Here is a 22,451-nt window from a genome sequence, read left to right on the forward strand (position 1 = left end):
TGCTGAAGATTTTGCTCCAGTTGTCGTTTGTCGTCATGGTGCACAATGCAATGATTGCGTTGCGTTGTCTGCTCAAAGCCACATGGACTCCTCTTTCTAAGCGGCTTTCAAAACTCGCAAGTACACTTTTCAGTCACGGTGTTTCGTGCTTCGGACTACACCGTGACTGAAAACTGTACTTGAGAGTTTTGAAAGTCGCTTAGAAAGAGGAGGCCACGTGGCTTGTAGCGGTTTGTTTGTAGCCTTTGCTTTATTGAATAAAACAAACATTGTTTTTTTTAAGAAGTTGTCATCCACCCGGGCCGAGATGTTTTGAAAGTTGTACGCCCCGGACCACCGGGCAGACGCTATTTCAAACACTGCAATATGTATTAGGATCAATCATTGTAATCGACATGTGTGATTCTGTAATTTGAACAAATCGTACCGTAATATGAGTCTATGCTCTTGTACCGTATCCAATTGTATATTCAATGGAGAGAATCGTCTTGCGTTTCATGAGACAATGTAATTGGAGTCAATTTCATTGCACTGCGTTGTAATGAAAATAAATCGGATCGTAAGCGGAGACAATCGTATCGTATTGCCTTGAGTCTAATCGTCGTTGGAGTGAATCGCATTACAACCGCCGATGTTGGACCAAACTATATTTTAGTTGCTCACAAACAAAAAATAATCTTCACATTCTGGTTGAATGACAACTTTCCACATTTGCAAACCAAAGCCACATCTCACCATTGATCCAAAGGCAACCCTCTTATTTCATCATGACTCACACGTTTTGCTGCAAAAAAAATTACAAACGCTCATAATCGTCTGGCGCGGGAAAAAAAAGCCCGGCATGAGTGCGTCACGGCTGAATTGTGCTTCTCACACTTGGTTAATTTGACATTTCGCTGATGAGACAGACGTTCCTCGACGGTGGCCGTTATTCACACTCTTCAATGAGAGCATGTTGTTTTATTCATTTATTTATTTTTGCGATTCACAAATTCATCCCTGACCTTCGCATGCTGCTTAAACTCCAGTTTAAAAGGCATATAAGGTCTTCATAATAGCATTTCTTTCCCGTTTGTTTGATGATTGACGACGAGGAAACTGACCCCATCAAGCCATCTATTAAAGTGAACCTCCGGCGACCCGTTTCGCGTTATTGATGGAGAGCCGTTTTATAAACGTTGATAAAGAGCCGGCCGGTGTTACCTTTTTTTTTGTGTCCGGGCGGGTCTGTGAGAAAGGCACCAATGTGGTTCATTTTATTTATTTTTTGTTTCCTAAATGATATCAGAAAAACATTTTATAGCATCTGAAATACCCAAAACACGCAGGCTGATATTTTTAGTCAAATGCAAAACACCAATAAAAATGACTGAAAGTGTCCCAAAGCTACTTCAAAATGCCCTCGGAAATGGCGAGTTTCAGAAGGTGCCGCCCCCTTGTTCGTGACGTCACGCCAGGACGTCTTGCCTTGCTCTAGAATCAAAACAATGATTCAAAGGCTTCAGATTCGGAGAAGATTCTTTCTTGTTACTCATCCAGTTATGAATATGATTCAAATAGTTCTGAAGAGGAAAGCATAAATGTTTGCAATCGATTAAAGAAGTCCTTCCGGATCAACTTGAGGCGTCTGGACTCCAGTGTAGCTCCCAGAAAATGTACAAGATGGTGTACAAGCACCGTTGGAAATCAACTGATTTGTCTGCTGGGAATTTGTATCAAATAGTAGTCTTGGTGCAACACACAACGATTCACCATAGCATTATTTATGTGCTTTCCTTCCAATTTTGCCATCAACACGGATCAACACAATGTTTTCAGACCACACAAAGTAGCCAAAATGCATTGTGTGTCGCTTTCTCGGTCAGGAGCGTTCCTGACGTGACGTCACATCAGGAATCGTCACCAAACTCGAAAACAAGACTTCCTGAAATTCAGAGCGAGTCTTAAAACGTAGCATATAGCTATATGCCGTGGAATCTTTGTAAAATACGCTCAGTAGAAGTCATTTGAAGTGATTTTACAAATTATGGACACAACTTGTCCGGAGGTGTAGGTTGTCCTTTAAGGTGGCATTTTAAAAATGGCGACACAGTGATTAAGTGGTTAGCTCATCCGCCTCGCAGTGTAATCATAAGCTGACGGGACTAACTCGAGTTTTATTTATTTATTTGCCTACGCTATCCAATCATAGCCGAGCATGGCATCAAAATTTCAAATCTTTCGGTGCTTAATGTCAAAATGTCTGCTTTTGTTTGACCACCTTGAAGGTAATCATCAGAATCAGAATCATCTTTCTTGGCCAAATGTGTAGAACACACAAGGAATTTGTCTCCGGTAGAACACGCTGCTCAAGTATTATCATTAAAAAAATGTTATAAATAAGTATGGAAGGTAAGTAGTACCTCTCAGGAATCAACTGTGCAAAATATAAAGCAAAGCGAAAGTGATCAGTGATATAATGAAATATGATAACAGTTGTACAGTTGGTGCAAAAAATCAGTGAACCATTTTAAGTCATTCACTGCCATTCACGGATTTATTCAGGAATTGAAAATATGACATCGAGCACCATTCCGAATTTGTTTCGCTTTTGTTTTTTCATGCTTGGGTGCTGACAAAGCGCTGGTCATAGCCTCTGGCAATGTATTTTCCTTTCCGCAAGGGGGCATCATTTCCCAATTTTTCCATGTTATCAGTTTGTTCCAGCTTCAGCTGTTGTTCACGCGCTATATAAACTAATATGTATGTATTGCATTGCCACCCTCATTTTAAGTTCATATAACTGCAGAAGCATATAATATAGGGATTAACTCTTTTTTTATGATTAAAAAAGAGAGTCTAAGGTTTCTAACCCTGTACTGAATGATTATGTAGTCCTAAAACACAATATTCTGTGGGTCCTGGAATTCAAGGGACAATGACAAAAACCCTAGCACTGAAGTTGACATATTTTTGCATGTGTCTGGCAGTGAGTTAAAGTGATCAGTCGCTGTAATTGTAGTACAACACATGTGCAATTATGCAGATTTCCTTGAGCGCCTCAAAGTGTCTGTCGCAGGATATTATATTGGTCAGTAACAGTGGTTCAAGGGAGTCCAGAGCTGAAGCTACAATGATTATAACGGGATGCTGTTGCACAGCGTTGTGCAAAATTGCAAAGAGGCACTATACAGTTACATTTGGGTTACTGTTTAGAGTTAATGGCTAGGGGGAAGAATGTTTAAATGTCTGCTGGATTTGGTGCGCATGGATCGATAGCGCCTGCCTTAGGGGACTTGCTGGAAAAGGTGGTGGGTAGGGTGGGCAGGGTCCAGTCAGATTTTCCATGCCCTTGTTTTGGTTTTTGCAGTCTTTGAGAGTGGGACCCTTCTCAATGATTTTTTTTCCGCTGTCCTAACTGTCCGTTTAAGTCGTAATTCTGCCCATGGCTCAATAAATACATTTCCATGTAAAATGTGGCTTATACAAACCTTTTAGATATATGGATTCACTTTATTTACTCATTATCATGTCATCACAAAGAGGGTACAGCAAGTCCTGAAGAATGAACGTCTCTCTGTGTCTTTCATTTGTCATATTGTCTCTATGCTGTCATATTATTTGTTATTTAGTTTTTTTTTTTGTTCTTTTGACTTCAAGACGGAGCCGCGAGAGTGGCTGCCTTTCCAGCAGCTCATGTATTTTGTTTTTCTACTTTCATTCCTTTCATCACTTTGCTGCTGTGAAATGTAAATTTCTCCACTGTGAGACTAATAAAGGAAAATCCAATCCAATCCAAATCCAATCCAATTATTTCATCATTTTTCACTCATTATTCACTCGTTATTCACTCGTTATTCACTCATTTTTCACTCACTCACTCACTCACTCACTCACTCACTCACTCACTCACTCACTCACTCACTCACTCACTCACTCACTCACTCACTCACTCACTCATTCATTCATTCATTCATTCATTCATTCATTCATTTATTTTGAGTTAAAAAAATCCTGCAGCGCCCGGACAGGTTTGAAGTCAGAAACAGTGGCAGGATGACATGCAACTGTTGGGAGCTCGCTCTCCCCCTCAGCCATTACGTTGTCAAGCCACATCGATCTGAGAGGAAACCAAAAAGTGTGTGTGTGTGTGTGTGTGTGTGTGTGTGTGTGTGTGTGTGTGTGTGTGTGTGTGTGTGTGTGTGTGTGTGTGTGTGTGTGTGTGTGTGTGTGTCTGTGTGTACAGGCCCGGAAAGAACAGGGGAACGGACTTTTTTTTTCGGGGTGGGCAGGATTTTTATATAATACTGAATGAAAGGCTGACATTTGAGCACTGCTTTATTTCGCAAGCCGGCTGGCATTTGAAATTAATCGACGGCTCTAATAACTATGCAGATTGACGCGGCGAGTTAGCACAATAACCGCGCGATTTTCCCAGTCTCGCTCTCAATATCATCTATTTGACGGTGTCGACCGTGATAATTCACCGCCCTTTGTGAAAGCACAACCACCACCTCCCAAAAAAATACTATCATAAATGACTTAACTCAAAATATTTTTTTACTGAAAAAAAATGGAACACCCCCTCCTCCCCAACATCAAACATGGTGAACTTGTCACCTCCGTCTGCCGGAGTCAGCGCGGATTTGGTGCTACTTAGCGTTTTGATTCTCTGGAGATGTGACAGACCTACGCCGGCATCCCCGCAAGTGATGTTATGAAGAAGAAACCAGACTTCAATTGACAGCAACGCAGAATTGTTTTCACCCGCGGTATCGTGAAGTGTCAGATATCGGACGTCCAACTTGGTAAAATCTTGTGCGACTCAGAAAATGCAAGATGAGTATCGAGAGGAATACATGGCGGCCCAATTAGTATCGAACGCAAACACGTGACAGGATGAGCAGTGGTCGCTATGGCAACAATGGAGATCACCAAGACAAGACCGAGACTGGGAGTGGAGCCTGAAACCAGACCAAGACCGCTTTTGAGTGTTGCAACACTTTTTTAAAACTCATTCACAAATTTATTCGGGAATTGAAAATATGACGGAGAGCGTCATTCCCGAATCAGTTCGGGTTCTGTTTTTTTCTTCCTTGGGTGCCGATAAAATGCTGGCCAGACTTCTGGCAATGTTTTTTCCATTCCACAAGCGGGCAGCGTTCCCCTTTTTTTCCATGTTAGCACTTTTTTCCAGCTTAAGCTGTTGTTAAAGCGGTATATAAACCAATATGTATGTATTGCATTGTATTTTGGACAGCCGCCCTCATTTCAAGCTCGGATAACTCCAGACCCATCAAATTTAGGAAATAACTTTTTTTTTTAATGGAAAAAGAGAGTTTTTTATGCTGCATTGAATGTTTGTATAGTTCTAAAATTCAATATTCTCTGGGTCCTGGAATTCAAGTGGCAATGACAAAAACCCTGGCACTGGAGTGGACACATTTTTGCACATGTCTGGCAGTGAATGAGTTAAAGAATATATTTACTAATTTCAATTTATTGTCAAGTGAGTTAATAATAATAATAATAATAATAATACATTTCATTTATAAGCGCCTTTCAAAACTCTCAAGGTCACTTTACAGTCACAGGATAAGTTTTTTTGTCGGTGAGTAGCGGCAGCCACACACCCCGGCGTTCACTCAACACGGAATTAACTCAAATAGAAAGAAAGCTAGCTCACTAGCTAATAGATAGCCAATAGATAGCTAAAAGTTAAACAGATAGGTAGCGGTATAACTAATAGATAGCCAACGAGATAGCTAATAAGCCATCCGAATAGCTAATAGATAGCAAATAGATAGCCAGCTAGGTAGCTATCTAGATAGCCGGCTGAGTAGCCTGCTAGATAGCGACAAATACAATGATAAATAAAAAAAATAGTCACTATACAGTGCATGTAGCATACATTTCCACCTTATACTCCGCAACAAGGGTGTCAAACACATTTTTTTGCCACAGGCCACATTGTGGTTTCCTTTCGAATTTGGGAAGCCGAAAAAACGTTTTATCCCCTCCACACATTACATATAGAGCGCACAAAAAATTAATGAATCACTAGTTTTCAAATCTGGAGTCACGAATAATGACTGTTATTGTGGTTTACGTATGACAATTTGAAATTTTGGTTCAGATTCTAGCAAGGAAAATGGCACTTGAAATGCTTGATTTTCTTTTGCGGACCGAATAAAATGATGTGGCGGCCCAGATTCGGTCCCCGGGCCTGTACTTTGACGCCGTTGCTCTAAAAGGATGTCTCGATACGAAATGAACTGCTGTCCCCTTTATGAAGTTATGTATCGAGCTCTTTGCTTTAAATTTACCCCTTACTAGCGAACCACTTAACAGGCGGCGTGATAAATCAAGCGCATCGCAATCCGAGAACTTGCAGAGAGAATTAAAAAGCCGCTCATTAGAGTAACGTTGAAGCGTTTTATTCAACCCTCAACATCAGAGAGACTCTAATCCCGTACGCACACACGAGTACACAAACGTACCACGCAACGATGTTATACAGACATGGAAAAGTTTGTCCGTACACACAACTGTTAGTGGCGCTATGATCACGATAAGCGGCGTTAAATGCGGTCCAGTGGGACAGCGCCACGTGGGACAGATAATGAGACAAGGTGTTAATTAACACACAGCTCTATTTCCCTTTTGTCTGCAGTCGTAGATCTCAATTTGGATTCATGGGGCAGTGGCGGCGGGGGGTGGACAGGGTGGGTGGGGGTGGGGGTCTTATTTGGCTAGGCGTCGACTTCAAAGGAGCAGACTTGGAAGCGGTGGCGTCCTCAAAGGGACTGCCTCGGCTAGGTCTACGTTTACGTAAAAAAAAAAAAAACGGGGGGGGGGGGTACACAGTGCTTGATGTGCGGCAATTGGAAAACATGAACACGCCGCAAGATGTGTGGCTTTTCCGTTGGTGGTTTATGATTAAAATGTTGACGCAGATAGCGAGTTACGAATGTCACCTCTGCACCCCCACCCAACACTTGACGTATGTCTTTTCATGTCTTTTTTTATATAACAGAGTGAAGCCCAAAACATTAAATTGACCTAGCGTTAACTTGAATTTATTTTAATACTCCACTCTTTGATGTACAGGATGGACGACATCAAAGCCGGCCGGCGTGATCTGTTTCATTTCTAAATCCAAAACACAAGATGTCAACGTATCACGCCAACGAAGAACACGTCAGACTCAATCACGGGGAATTACTCATTGTCCTTTGCTTCTTCATGTGGCTCACCAGAAATCTTAAATTGCTCCAAGATTTGGTACAAAACAAAAATAGCATCTTGACAACCCTTAATAATAATACATTTCATTCATAAGCGCCTTTCAAAACTCTCAATGTCACTCTACCGTCACAGGATACGTTTTCCTTTGAGTGAGCAGTGGCAGCCACATGCGCCAGCATTCACTCAATCTGTAAGTACCTAAAATAGATAGAAAGCTATCTAGCTAGCTAGCCAATAGATAGCTACCTAGATAGACGGCCAGGGAGCTAGATAGCAAATAGATAGCAGATAGCTATAGCTAGCGAGATAGCCAGCTAAATAGCTGGATACCTAGATAAATAAGTCATGAAATATTCACACTAAATAGGGGACTTTTCTTTGACTCTTTAGCTTTAGCTCTGCAATTCATACAACAGGTTGTACTAATATTACATCTTTTACCGGATTCCTTCATTTTCTAATCCACTTTATCCCCCACAAGTATCACAGGGTGTGCTGGAGCTTATCCCAGCTGTATTTGGGGGACACCCTGAACCGTGAACAACCATCTGAGCTCACACAACCGAGCGATAATTTGTGTTTAATCATCCTGCCATGTTGTAGCTACGATTTCCTCTCTGGGACTGTTGTGAATTTGGGGAAACCATTACAATGTTTAATACCCTTCACATATATTTTCCGGTGTACCTAAAATGAACCTGCGCCTCATACGCAGGTGCGCCTTATATGTGAAGTAATATTGAGCCACAACAGGTCTCGCAAATCCTGTCAACAGATACCGACTCCATTTCCCCCCCTGTAGAAGAAGTAGTGTGTAACCCCAGCCTCTACTGTAGAAACTTATAATAATGTGGTGTACCTTATATATGGAAAGTATTTATAAGTTATATTTGGGGAACATTTTTCACTCATTGAAGGTGCGCCTTAGAGTCCGGTACGCCTTATTTATGGAAAAAGTTAGAAAATACACCATTCATTGGGGGTGCGCCATATACTCGGTGAGGCTTATACACTGGAAAATATGGTACATATTGAACGCACAACACATTAATGAATAACTAGTTTCCGGACTTTGTACCGATCTGTCGTGGTGAAGAAGGAGCTGAGGCAAAAAGCCGGTCGACCTACGTCCAGACCCTCATCTATGGTCACGAGCTATGGGTTGTGACCGAAAGAACGAGATCCCGGCCGGGTACAAGCACCGAAATGAGCTTTCTCCGTAGGGTGTCCGAGCTCTCCCTTAGAGATAAGGTGATAAGCTCGGTCATCCGGGGGGGGCTCAGAGTCGAGCCGCTTCTCCTCCACATAGAGAGGAGCCAGATGAGGTGGCTCGGGCATCTGATTAGGATGCCCCCTGGACGCCTCCCTGGTGAGGTGTTCCGAGCGTGCCCGGCTGGCAGGAGACCCCGGGGACGACCCAGGACACGCTGGAGAGACCATGTCTCCCAGCTGGCCTGGAAACGCCTCGGATATCCACCAGGACGAGCTAGGAGAAGTGGCTGGGGCGAGGGAAGTCTGGGCTTCCCTACTGAAGCTGCTACCCCCGTGACCCGACCCCGGATAAGCGGCAGAAGATGGATAGATGGATGGATAGTTTTCAAATCTGAAGTCAAGAATAATGCATGTTATTATGGTTTGCATACGACAATTTTACATTTTGGTTCGGACTTTAGCAAGCATCATGGCATTTCACAAGTTTAATTTGCTTTCACGGGCCGAATAAAATGATGTCGGGCCTTGACTTTGATACCTTTGTGATATCAGTCACTCGCCTGAAAATTATACCACCATATGAATTTTGGGCTGTACACAGTATACAGTTATTTTTGCTCAACACCCTAACCCTCCAAATTTAATCTGCGAGGAAATTTTAGTCCTCCAGGACTTTTTGGATTCCACAACAGAAAGCCAATGCGTATGTGGAATTGTCGCAGCTTGGAATTGAAGCGGATTTACGTGGGACAGGAAATATGAGACAGTCTCTTTTCGTCAATGGATGCTACAGCGTCGTGTTTGCCTTTGACATTTAGCTTGAAGCAGACGTGCACACTTCACCATGACGTCCCTGATCCACTGGTGAAAATGACGCTTTGATCCTCTCCTCTTTCATCTACAACTGCTTCATACAACAAAGAGGGTGCAGAAAGTGTGTCACATTATTTGTTATTTAGTTTTTAAATGTTATTTTGACCTCAAAATTGCGCTTTGAGAGTGGCTGCCTTTACATCAGCTCCTGTATATTTTCTACTTCTTCCTTTCCTCTTACTTTATTCACTTTGCTGCTATGAAATGCAAATTCCTCCACTGCGAGACTAATAAAGGCTAATCTAATCCAACCTTGCTTATCTCCTGTATATCAGATGTACTCCACAACTTTCCAAGTCATGTGATACTCGATCCCGAGATATGATCGAGCGGTCACTCAACCCAGATGGATTTTGTAAGCCGCAAACGGCCCAGATATGTTGACCCCTATTCCCGTCGGACGCTTTATAAGACACTCAAAAGGATCAACAGTCCGATAAAATAGAGCGACACACTTGGTCCTTTTTATAGGCCCGATCTCTGTGGATGTCATCCACTTAGGAATCATTTGGATTTACACAGCGTTGCTTTTGGGGGCGTTGGAAAAATGGAGTTTGCCTTTTCAACCGATGAGAAGTTTATTGTGTTCGCCGATTGCCACCTTGCGATTTCATCTAGTGGTGCTTCATCCGTTCGCCATTTCTGTTGTCCGGCGGTGGGGGTGGATCAATTCCCACTCGGAGGAATATAATGGAGAAAGACGCCAATTGTCAAAGTCCTGGTGGAGTGTGATTCATGGCAGACATGTGGCGGGGTGCATGCGCAGGTGTCATGTAGCAGGTTGGGAGGTGTTAGGACGAGCGGGACCGCCGGCTGATTAATCCAGCGACACCTCTTGCTTTCACATCCAATGGAAGTTTCTTCTTTTTTTTCCAGCCCCAAAGGTTTTGTTAAGTTACGCTCTATTTAAAGACTTTTTGTGTTGTTTTGACTAGAAGGCTTTGGTTGATGATGAAAAAACATACGCCCAAAAACAATGGTGACGATGTACAATAAGAAACATACAATCCATTCATCCGCTTTATCTTTAGAAGGATTGCGGGGGAGGTGCTGGAACCTATCCCAGTGGTCATTGGATAGTTGGCGGGGGGGGGGGGGGGGGGGGGGGCACCCTGAACTGGTTGACAGCCAATCGCAAAGCTCAACTAACCATTGAGAAAACTAACCATTCACACTTACAATCACGCTTTAGGACAATTTAGTTTTTAATCAGCCTGCCATGCATTTTTTTTTGAGTGTGGGAGGAAATCGGAGTACCCGGAGAAACCCACATATGCTAATAATGTGGTGGTCAGACCTCTGGCAATGTTTTCCCTTCCTCCAGGGGGCAGAATTTGCCTTTTGTCCATGTTAGCTTTTTCTTAGCTTCGGCTGTTGTTAAAGCGCCACATAAAGCAATACGTTTGTGTTGTATTTTAGACAGCCGCCCCCATTTCAAGCTCAGATAACTCCAGACCGATATAACTATAACACATTTTTACACATTCAGTTTTTTCAATCACGTGTTTATTAAGAAGCCTGACAGCTGACAATTGGGCAGCATTTCCCTTTTTTTCTATGTTAGCGCTTTGTGCTAGCTTCAGCTGTTGTTAAGCGCCATATAAATATGTATATATTGCATTGTATTGTGGACAGCTGGCCCCATTTCAAACTCAGATCACTCTAGACACATATAACTTAGGAATTAACTCTTTTTTTTTATGAAAACAGAAAGTCTAAGGTTTCTTACACTACATTGAATGCTTATGTAGTCCTAAAACTCAATAATCCTTGGGTCCTCCTGGAATTTGAGTGACAATGACAAAAAACCTGGCACTGAAGTGGACACATTTTTACACATCATCTGGAAATGAATGAGTTAAATATGAAACCAGCTGCTTAGGTTCATCAGTAGCTTTAAAAAAATATATATGGAGCCTGATGTTGACCGTTTTTATGACCCGCCTTATTAAGACTGTTGGAATATTTTCATGCATAATTTCCATTCACTTTGTTTTATTTTAAGTGTGCTCGGCTTTTCGTATCAGCATCTTGACTTTTCATTTCATGTTTGATTTTTTTAAACCGATTGGCCGGCCGCCAATTAGATCGGCTTCTTAATTCCACGCCCGCTGACATTTAACACGATCTGCGCCCCCCACCCTTTTTGCTTTTTTTTTTGGTTTTGCTAATGATCGGACCCTCGCTGCCATTGTACACGTCTCCATCGTCACCGCCATGCAGCCGGGAGACTGCAGATGGTCGAGGCTAATAACATGGCGCACAATGCAGCGCCCTTAAGATCAACCTTATATTACTGTTGAAGGAAAACAGGGTGGGGGGCATGATTATTTCCATCTAAATCTCATAAATCCCTTTTCGTCAATGGATGCTACAGTTTAGTGTCTGCTTTCAACATTTAGCTTCTAATAGACGTGCATATTCCATCATGACGTCCCTGATCCACTGGTGAAAAGGATGCTTTGATCCTCTCCTCTTTCATCGAGAACTGCTTCATGTAACAAAGTGGGTGCAGAAAGTTCATAACAATGAATGACTTCCTGTGTCTTTGTGTTGTCATATTATTTAGTTGTTTGTTCTTTTGACTTCAAGATGGCGCCGCGAGAGTGGCTGCCTTTCCAGAAGCTCCTGTATTTTGTTTTTCTACTTTTTTTTTCCTTTCTTTTCTTTTCTTTCATACTATGCTGCTGTGAAATGTAAATTTCTCCACTGTGAGACTAATGAAAGATAATCCAATCCAAATCCAATCCAATAAAATAAGAACATTTTGATTTTCATTTTTTTATGGGATTATGATGCCAATATCTGATGATTTTTTTTCTGCCAGGTTGCGATGCCAATTATGATTTTTTTGGTCCTTTTTTTCAGGGGGGGGGGCGGCATAGTCGTCTTAATTATTGCCTTCTTGAAATAATTTTATGTACCGATACCTCACATGAAAAATGAAGTCAAAGTGCCCCTTGAAAAGTCCAGTAAGTGACTCAATTGGATTGTGCGACACTCCCAAAGTGATCCACAGCGGCTATATGATCACCTGTTGAGTCAGACAATTATCGGTTTCATCTTCGTTGCCTCTGCCTTGACTGCAGGTGAAGGATCAAGCTGATGGGGCTTATTGTTTTCCAATAGGTGGCCCCAGGTAGGTAGCGAGGCTATCGATCAGGCAGGAGGTGGTGTTTTCGTTGTTAAAGGACAACCGACATCAATTTTTTGTTTCCTAACTGACATCAGAAAAACGTTTTATAGCATCTAAAATACCCAAAACACGCAGGCTGATATTTTTAGTCAAATGCATAACACCAATAAAAATGACTTAAAGTGTTCAAAAACTACTTCAAATTGAACCCGTAAGTGGCCAGTTTCAAAAGGTCCCGGCCCTTGTTCGTGGTGTAACGCCAAGACGTCTTGCCTTGCTCGAGAATCAAAACAATGGCTTCAGATTCGGAAAAGATGCTTTCTTGTTACTCATCCAGTTATGAATATGATGCAAATAGTTCTGAAGAGGAAAGCATACATGTTTGCAATCGATTAAAGAATTTATTGCGGTCATTTTGACGCATGTGGAGAGAAATGTAGTGACAAACTCTTTAGTACTCACAGTACCCAAAAAAAGGCAGACGAGGGCGAAAAAGCTCCATGTAAATTGTCTCCTGGGACGTTTTGCAAGCGAACATCAAATACACTGTAGAAGTCTTAGGCGCAACACACAACGATTCACCATCGCGATATTTATGTGTTTCCCTACTAATTTCGCCATCAACACGGATCAACACGAAGTTTTCAGACCAAACAAAGTACAGCCAAATGCATTGAGGTGATGCAAGGTATGTCCTTTCTCGGTGAGCGGCGTTCCTTCAGTGACGTAGGGTGAGGACTCGTCACCAACTCAAAAACAAGACTTCCGGAATATTCAGTGCGAGTCTTAAAACGTAAAAAATAGCTATATGCGGTGGAATCTTTGTAAATTACGCTCAGTAGAAGTCATTTGAAGCGATTTTACAAATTATGGACACAACTTGTCGGGAGGCGTCGGTTGTCCTTTAAATAACCACCGCGGGACATCCGACGGAAGGCTCTGACCTTCTTTTCCTTGCCCGAGCCATCAGAAAGAATTCCGTCGCGGTGGGCGTTTCGTAGCTCAGAGTAAATAGTGTCACTTACTGTTAGATGGGGAAAGTGCCTCTGCTCTATTGAGCATTATTAATGATGGAAGGGACTTTTGTGAAAGGAACGAATCCCCCCGCTGCTGCCGAACGGGGCTTCCTCCAAGAGATTGATCGCTTTCCCCGAAGCCTCAAAGTGGATGCGGGCGACGAGAGGATGATTATGGATTGAATTTATGACCACTTTCCTCATTTCTTCTGCCGGCGCGGCGATGCAAATGTCTCCCTTATTTACTTATTTGCGGCTTGCTGTTCGATGGGGAAATTGCTCGTCGTTAGCTGCGGACGTGACGTTTCAGGGAGACCAACAAATGAAAGACCTTGGGGAAATCACAGGTTCTGTAAAACCTTCAAATATAAGACCATATAACAAAAAATCCCACTACTTTTTTGATCATATAACAGGCTTGAAGCTAGCTAGCTAATTTCCTGTATAAGAAGCTTAGGGAGATTAGAAACTTTTTTTTACGCCGTGCTTTGTCTTGTCAAAGAGCACTCACAAATAGTCAAAACTCGGTTTTTGAACAGCTCGGTTCTCAACCAAAATGTTCTTTTATTTTATGCCTCGGTTTACAACCGAAAATGGGTACTCAACCAAACTGAGTGCACCTGAATGCACCACTCGACTCCCCTGTCCTTCCTTCTACATCACTTCCTAGTGTTGCGTCTCATTGTGACCGAAGCATTATCCTCGTTTAGAGTTCCAATGTGAGCAGAAGTGTTTGTATTGTTCAATCACGATAAACAAAAACAAAAAGCATTGATTGCATTGATTACCATGGAAAATGTTTTGGTTTTCGACCAAATTGGTTTTCAAACTGGTTTCTGGAATGGATTATGGTCAAAAACCAAGGTTGGACTGTAAACAATGTTCCTATTAGATCCAAATCAAAGTTCTTTGGTATCCAAAATTTGGTTGAGTGGATTCTCATGTTGTCTTTAACTCATTCACTGACAGACGTGCAAAAATGTGTCCACTTAAGTGCCAGGGTATTTGTCATTGTCACTTGAATTCCAGAACCCACAGAATATTGAGTTTTAGGACTACATCACACATTTAATGCAACGTAAGAAACCTTAGACTTTCTTCTTTCATCAGAAAAAAAGAGTTCATCCCTAAGTTATGTGGGTCTGTAGTGATCTGATCTTGAAATGGGGGCGGCTGCACAAAATACAATGCAATACATACAGACTGGTTTATTTAGTGCTTTAACAACAGCTAAAGCTGTAACAAGGCGCTAACATGGGAAAAGGGGGAAATGCTGCCCCCTTGTGGAAAAGAATTAACATTGCCAGAGGCCATGGCCAGCGCTTTATCGGCACTCAAGCATTAAAAAAAAAAAACCCGAGCAGATTTGGATTGGCACTCTGTCATATTTTCAATTTCGGACTAAATTTTTGAATGGCAGTGAATCACATAATGAACATTGTCCAGCACCATGCTAGCTACATGCTACTTGTTGTCCATTTGGCACGCATTGGACACTTTTCCTCTTAGAAGGGAGATACTTAGAAGGGATATTTTTGACATTTTTCTTCTCCAGTTGGCAATTTTGATCAGGAATCTTGTTAATATGTTTCAACAGTCACGCTTGCTAAGCTCTTTGAGACTTGTGTGATTAAGAGCTATACAAATTAATTGAACAATTTTGCTATATTGGCTCTGGTTGACAGTGTCATCAAGCCAAGAATATTGAATATGAAAAAAAATGTCGGAGGCTGCCAAAACAAACCACAAAAAGATGGCCTCAAATGCACGACATCAATAAAAAATTCATGTGCACAGGAAGTACGAACCTACCAAAATAAAACCAACAACAACCCAGATGGGCTGAGTTGCACTACTAAGGTCCCCGAAAATCCAAATAATGTGGATTTTTTTTAACATTTCAACATTTAGCTTGTAGCACATTCCACCATGCCTAATCCACTGGTGAAAAGGACGCTTTGATCCTCTCCTCTTTCGTCTAGAACTGCTTCATGTAGAAGGTACAGAAAATGATAAAGAATGAATGATTGTGTTTTTGTGTTGTCATATTATTTGTTATTTACTTTTTTTGTTCTTTTGACTTCAAGATGGCCCCGCGAGAGTGGCTGCCTTTCCAGCAGCTCTTGTTTTTCTACTTCATTCTTTCCTTTCCTCTTCCTTTCATAATTAATAAATCCAATCCAATCCGATTTTGTCCCCCAAACGTTGGACAATGATGGCTCAGAATTCGAATCCAACGCAATGGGAAGAAAAGGAACATCTAAAAAGCTGTCAAAGCAAAACCAAAGGCAGCAAAAACAGACTTCATCAAATACAGTGATACTTCAGCTTATGAACGGCTTAGTTTACAAACTCTTCGCCCTAAGAACATTAAATTCGCAAGAATATAATCTTGGCATATGAACTAGTTTTTGGCAAACAAACCAAGTCATCTATTGACAACTATTATCACAAAGGTAAATAAAATGACTTTCTTATACATAGTACAGTTTATTTCTTTAATTACAATACAATAGCACCGTTATTATACATAAAATAAGGTATATTTTGTGTAGTTTTAAGGCTTATTTAATAGAAACTTATGTTTTTTGGGAACGGATTATTCTCATATTTATGATTTCTTATGGGAAATATATGTTTGGCAGACGAACTTTTCCCCTTACACACACTGTCTGGGAACCAATTAAGTTCGTAAAATGAGGTATCACTGTGCTTAATGGCAATCTTAGGAGATTTAAATCAAAGTCACTTGTTCATAAAACATTGAGCAATAACCACGTATACGCACCGAAAAGAGAAAGTCAACCCAAATTACAAAAAATAAAATATAATAAACAGAAACCACAGACATAATTCAACATGGCTTTGATGTATCAAATCACGACTTCCATCACACATTTTGTTTTATTTTTTTCTGCCTCTTTGGCCTGTGCACGAGTGCGTTGCCGTCTCAAGAAGGGAAACACTTAAAGGACAACCGACGTCACTTTTTTGTTTCCTAACTGACATCAGAAAAACATTTTATAGCACCTAAAATACCCAAAACACACAGCATGATATTTTTATTCAAATGCAAAACACCAATAAAAATGACTTAAAGTGTCCAAAATCTGCAAAAAATTGAGCTGCGAATTGGGCATTTTCACAAAGTCCCGCCCCCATCCCTGATGTCACGCCAAGACGTCTTGCATTGCTGGAGAATAAAAACAATGGCTTCAGATTCGGGGAATATGCTTTCTTGTTACACATCAAGTTATGAATATGATTCAAATACTTCTGAAGAGGAAAGCATACATGTTTGCATTCAATTAAATAATTTATTCCGTGCCATTTTGAGGCAACATTGGGGGCAAATGTCTCACCCAAAAAGAGGCAAATAAAGGCCACCGAGCTCCTGTGAGGCATGGATCAGCCTGTTTCCACAGGCTGATAAATTCCTTACATGGAGCTTGGACGCCCTCTTCTGGCTCTTTCTGGTGCAACACGAGGTTTTCAGACCAAACAAGCATTGATCTGATGGAAGGACTGCTACAATGTGTCCTTTTTTCCGGTCAGGGGCGTTCCTTCAGTGACGTCACGTACGGACTCGTCACCAAGTCAAAAACAAGACTTCCTGAATATTCAGTGCAAGTCTTAAAACGTAAAATATAGCTATATGCGGTGGAATCGTATTAAATATGCTCAGTAGAAGTCATTTGAAGCCATTTTACAAATTATGGACACAACTTGTCCGGAGACGTCGGTTGTCCTTTAACAGTTTCGATGGAAACACCGCCAGCGGAAAAGGTCTCCTTTTCCATTCCTCCCCGCTTGTGTCTCGGCGGCATCACCCTTATTAGCCTTCTAATTGGATTACGCCACGCGCCTTTGAGTCGGGCTCGCCCTGCAATCTTGCCGCCGCGTGGCCTTGTTATTGACTCCCCACTTTGCTGAAGTGCAAGTGGCTGATAGAGTTGGAAAAAAAATGGGGGGGGGGGTCTGTATCAGGGCGCAAGGGTCATGAATCAAGCCTTTTTTGAACAGTGAAATAGAGCTTCAAATAAAACGCCTTTTGAGATAAATGCCATGTGACAAAGATTTTTTAAAAAACGCGTGTGTAAAAACTCATGAGCTCAGTTGAGGCTAAAAAGAGAAAAATAAAAACGGCTTTAAAATAACAATGCTATGGCTTATCAGTATTGTTTGTGGTGATTCTCTATCAGCCGTGTCCATCTCGCGTCTAGAGAGACGAGAGCGAGAGAGAGCAAAGCGACAAACGACTGGCTGTCGCCAAAATGATTGTTCCACCTTTAGATAATTCCAGCGTGTGGGGTGTCAAATGATTGCTGATTATCGAGCCGCTTACAGTGGGTGCGAATCTCATCAGCACTTAACCTCATTGTTCCGCGGGAGGTCGGAGGTGGAGGTGGTGGGGGAGGGCGGGGGGCGAATCGGGCAAGGGTGAGCAGAATGCCAATGGAAGTCAGTCTTCTGATCGCTCGCTCTCTTACTCTGTCTCTCCTCGCTCCCATCTCTCTATCGTTCTCACATCCCCCTCGCTCTGTCTGTTCCCCTCTATCTCTCTCTTGCTCTCCCCTCTCTCTCACCCCCTCACTCCCCCCTCTCACTGCCATCGCTTCCCACTCGCTCTCTCTTGCCCGCTCTTCCTCTCTGTATCTCTCTCACCCCCTCACACTTTCTGTCCCCCTCACTCCTCTCTCTCTCTCTCTCTCTCTCTCTCTCTCTCTCTCTCTCTCTCTCTCTCTCTCTCTCTCTCTCTCTCTCTCTCTCTCTCTAACTCTTCTGCTCTTTCTCTCTTCCCCGCCACTCTTCCTCTCTTTCTTTCTCCATCTCTTTCCCTCGCTCTCTCTCCATCTCTCTCTCTCTCTCTCTCTCTCTCTCCCTCCCTCCCCATCTCCCCTTCTTTCTATTTCTCTCTCCCCCTCTCTTCTTTTCTTTCTCTCTCTCCCCCTCACTCTTCTTCTCTTTCTCTCTCTCTCCCTCTCTTCCCTCCCTCTCTCCCCACCTCCCCCTCTCTTTCTATTTCTCTCTCTCCCCCTCTCTTCCTATCTCTCTCAGTCCCTCTTTCTCCGCATCTCCCCTTCTTTCTATTTCGCTCTCTCCTTTTCTTCTTTTCTTTCTCTCCTCTCTCTGTCCCTCTTTCCCTCCCTCTCTCTCCCCATCTCCCCTTCTCTATTTTTCTCTCTCTCTAATTCTCTCTCTCCTCTCTCTTTCTCTCCCCCTTACTCCCCCCTTCTCTCTCCCTCCGTCCTCTCTCTCTCTCTCTCTCCCCCTCACACCCCCATCTCTCTTGCTCTCCCTGCCCTCCCCCCCCTCTCTCTCTCTCACACACACACACACACAGAAACACACGTGTTTTTGTCGTCAGATCCTACTCAGAGATAAATGCAGAGAAGACACACACACACACACACACACACACACACACAAACAGACTGGGTTGATGCCTGTCGTATACAGAGCAGACTGGGGTGGCCATGAAAAATACATGTGACTCTGATGCTTTATAAGAAACAAGTCATTTGGATTCCAGTCCCCCTCTCGGCTCTGAAATACCAAAGAGGAATATCAATTACAGCAGCAATTTGGGTGGCGGTGGTGGCAGAACGCTAGTTTGCGAGCATCGGCGTGGACATCTTAATGAGGCGCGCCATGCATCGAGTGTGCGCGCTTGATCAAATGCCCAAAGTACTGAAATGAACACTGGCGGAAGAAAGGCCACTTGTTTTTTTTTTTGTTTTAATGGTGAGAAGTGGGGGAACCAAGAATTCCATTTTTGAAGTATTACACTGAGGTTTTGACTTGACATACAAGTCCCACTTGTATTTCTTCATTCTTGCTTTGAAAGAGATTTTATAATGTTATTCAGTAATTTCCGAATCTCTGTTTTACTTTGACATGTTTGAGTGGGGTTGTTTTGTGAAATGTGTCACTGTGATTCTTTGTTGCGAAATGAAGCTTGTTAACAATTGATGAAAATTAGTGTTCAGATTAACGATTAATGTGGTGTAAGAGACACATGATCAATAAACACGAAATATATTTGTCAGGAAAAAAAGTCCGAAAGTAAACAGCAATTCCACCATTGTGCGTGTTTCTGGCATTAATATTTTACACGTAAGCAGTGGTAGAGGAGCATGGTTGTGATCATTGTACATTACACTATACAGTGATACCTCGGTTTACGAACTTTTCGGTTTACGAATGTTACATTTATGAACATTTTACCTTGGCATACGAACTTTTTTCGTACACGGAGCTGCCTCAACGAGTGATGTGTCGTTCGCGAACGAGCCCGTTCTTCTAACAACAAAATGGCAGCCGATTGTTTATGTCCTCTATTCCCCTCCCCCAGTCTTCGGTCAAAGCCACGTGATTGGTCAAGAACGCAGCAGTGAGGGGGGGAGGGTTAAACATTAAAGAGACAGGCAGACGACAGTGAGAGTTTCAACTTTGATAGTTCAAAGGCAGAGTGTAGACTGCAAGGTTAAAATCAGGCTCGACATCAATCAGGCTCCACGAACAACCCGCACAAGCCATCTGTACACCAAAGAGTGAACAGAGTGGCTCTTAGGGTTCGGATTTGTTCTTTTTTTTTTTTACTTTTACATGTGATTGATTTAATTTTTCTTCACAGGAGAACCCTTACATGTGTAACAACGAGTGTGACGCAAGCACAGAAGAGCTGGCTCATCCGCCCGAGCTAATGTTTGATTTTGAGGGTCGCAATCCCACGACCTTCTGGCAGTCCACATCCTGGAAAAAATATCCCAAGCCGTTGCAAGTCAATATCACGCTGTCATGGAACAAGACTATCGAGCTGACCGACGACATCGTGCTGACTTTCGAGTCGGGCCGGCCTGAACAGATGGTTCTAGAGAAGTCGCTAGACTACGGCCGGACGTGGACGCCCTACCAGTTCTATGCCACAGACTGTTTAGACGGATTCACCATGGAACCAAAAACGGTGGGCGATCTCACCCAGCGCACCCTGCTGGACATCATCTGCACCGAGGACTACTCGCGGGGCTACGTTTGGAAGAATGACAAGACGGTTCGTTTTGAGATCAAGGACCGCTTCGCCCTGTTCGCTGGGCCGCGCCTGCACAACATGGCCTCCTTGTACGGCCAGCTGGATACCACCAAGAACCTGAGGGACTTCTTCACCATTACCGACTTGAGGATTAAGCTGCTGAAGCCAGCCACCGGTGCCACAATGGTGGACGAAAACAACCTGTCCAGATATTTTTACGCCATCTCTGACATCAAAGTACAAGGAAGGTGAGAATGTTTATTTATTTTTGGTAATTTCACCAGGTTCTGTTCAATCCATTTTGCCTCATTTAAAGAGAGCGGGCGGTCCTCAGTTTACAACAATCAAATAAATTAAAAACATGAAATCCCGTAAGCGTAAAATCAACCTCTGTTACTCATGACAGATTTCATTTTGCTACTCGCTGGATCATTTCAACACGCAGTGACACTTGGTGGAAACAGCAGTTTTTCCAAGTGTGTCATCTATGTGTTTGCTGGTTTCCGGTAAATTATTAAAACAATCAATTTAATTTCTGTGAATCAATCTTTTTGGCTCTTCCACTAAGACTTCATATTCTATCACTCAAACCCTCTTTTTTATTTTTCACAAAGATTCCCCTGAAAACCACTGAAATGATTGCAAAATACACCATAGCAGTAGAAACCACTGTGCCTATGTGGCGGCCATGTTGACAGGGGCAACTTGCCTGTTATGCATGGGTAAAATGTGTGTTCGGGGTACTTAACATGTAATAATAATAATAATAATAAAACAATAACTTCAACAAGAACAAGAATAAGAATAAAAATATTTTTTATGTATTTGAAAGTGCTTTTCATCACACTCAAACACACTGTACAGGAGCTTAAATTGCAGAATAAAATGTACACCTGAAGGCAAGCATGCATAATTGTCAACAAAACATCTAAATGAACAAAGAAGCCCCAATATACATATTTTTTCCCTGTAAAAGGTTATTTCCCATTTTCTGACTGTGTAGGTGTCAAGCTGAGGTCATGGAGGGGCGCTCGCTGTCTTGCATGCTTTCCTGATCTTCTTCTTGCAGTGAATATTTTACAATGCACCTGGTTTAAGTGATCTAGGACTCTTGCAATATCATGTGCAAGACCATATTTAATATGATGTACCGTGTTTGTGTTCTTTCAGCTATCTTGCCATGCACACACTTGGAATTCACTTGCCCTTACTAGCTTAGCATCGCTAAATGACACAATAATAATAATGAGCATTTGTTTGCCTACCATCAATGACATGGTCCTGTTTTTATGTCCTTTCTGAATGTTCTGAACTTCTGTTTCCAAGACAGGTGAGCCACAGTCTTTCTTTAGACATCAAACTCATCAAAACCAACGGCGCCTCTGTGAGTTGTTTTACGACGCCATTAATCTCCAATCAACTCCGCACAATCGAGCTTGTTCTTAACCGTGGCGGTAAATGCTTTTTTTATTTGCCTCGATGTAACTCCAAATACCTAACGCCCGTATAAACGATTCACTTACCTTCTGTCAACAGAGCTACGAGTCCCTTTGCGTTAGAGTTCGCGCTATAAAATGTACATTTACAGAACATTAGGGACATTTAATTAGGACAAGGTAAAACGCCTCTGTTGCCACTGCGGTTTTCTTTTCAGGGGGACGGAAACGTTATATTGGCGATGGAGGGGAAGGGCCCTCAAGATGGCCATAAAACATTGGCAGCTGCTCTCCAAACTGGAGCGGTGCTGCCAGCCTGGCGGTTGGTTTATACGAATATAACTAGGCTAGTAATGACCCATCAGAGGGGCCCCCGAGGTGAATTGAAACAGTTAGTCCCTAATTGCGATTCAGTTGGCAGACGAGAACCATTAGCGCATTGGCAAATTGGCGGGAGCCTAATGTTGTAATTAAGAGAGTTTGCGGCTGATTAAATGGTAATCACCGGGGACGTGTCA

At 42.4% G+C, this 22,451-nt stretch overlaps 1 protein-coding gene across 2 annotated transcripts in view; it reads left to right on the forward strand.

Annotated features, from left to right (window-relative positions):
• LOC148891383 (netrin-G1-like) overlaps positions 1-22,451 on the forward strand; it is a 70,269-nt gene that overhangs the window by 17,043 nt on the left and 30,775 nt on the right. For both annotated transcript variants that reach the window (XM_089008157.1, XM_089008158.1), the window contains exon 3: positions 20,102-20,745. In XM_089008157.1, the coding sequence (XP_088864283.1) occupies positions 20,102-20,745 (644 nt within the window). The remainder of the gene's footprint in view (positions 1-20,101; positions 20,746-22,451) is intronic.

Source organism: Hippocampus bargibanti, linkage group LG11 (genome assembly GCF_051943395.1).
Source record: "Hippocampus bargibanti isolate YZ-2025 linkage group LG11, ASM5194339v1, whole genome shotgun sequence".
Classification (NCBI taxonomy): Eukaryota; Metazoa; Chordata; class Actinopteri; order Syngnathiformes; family Syngnathidae; genus Hippocampus; species Hippocampus bargibanti.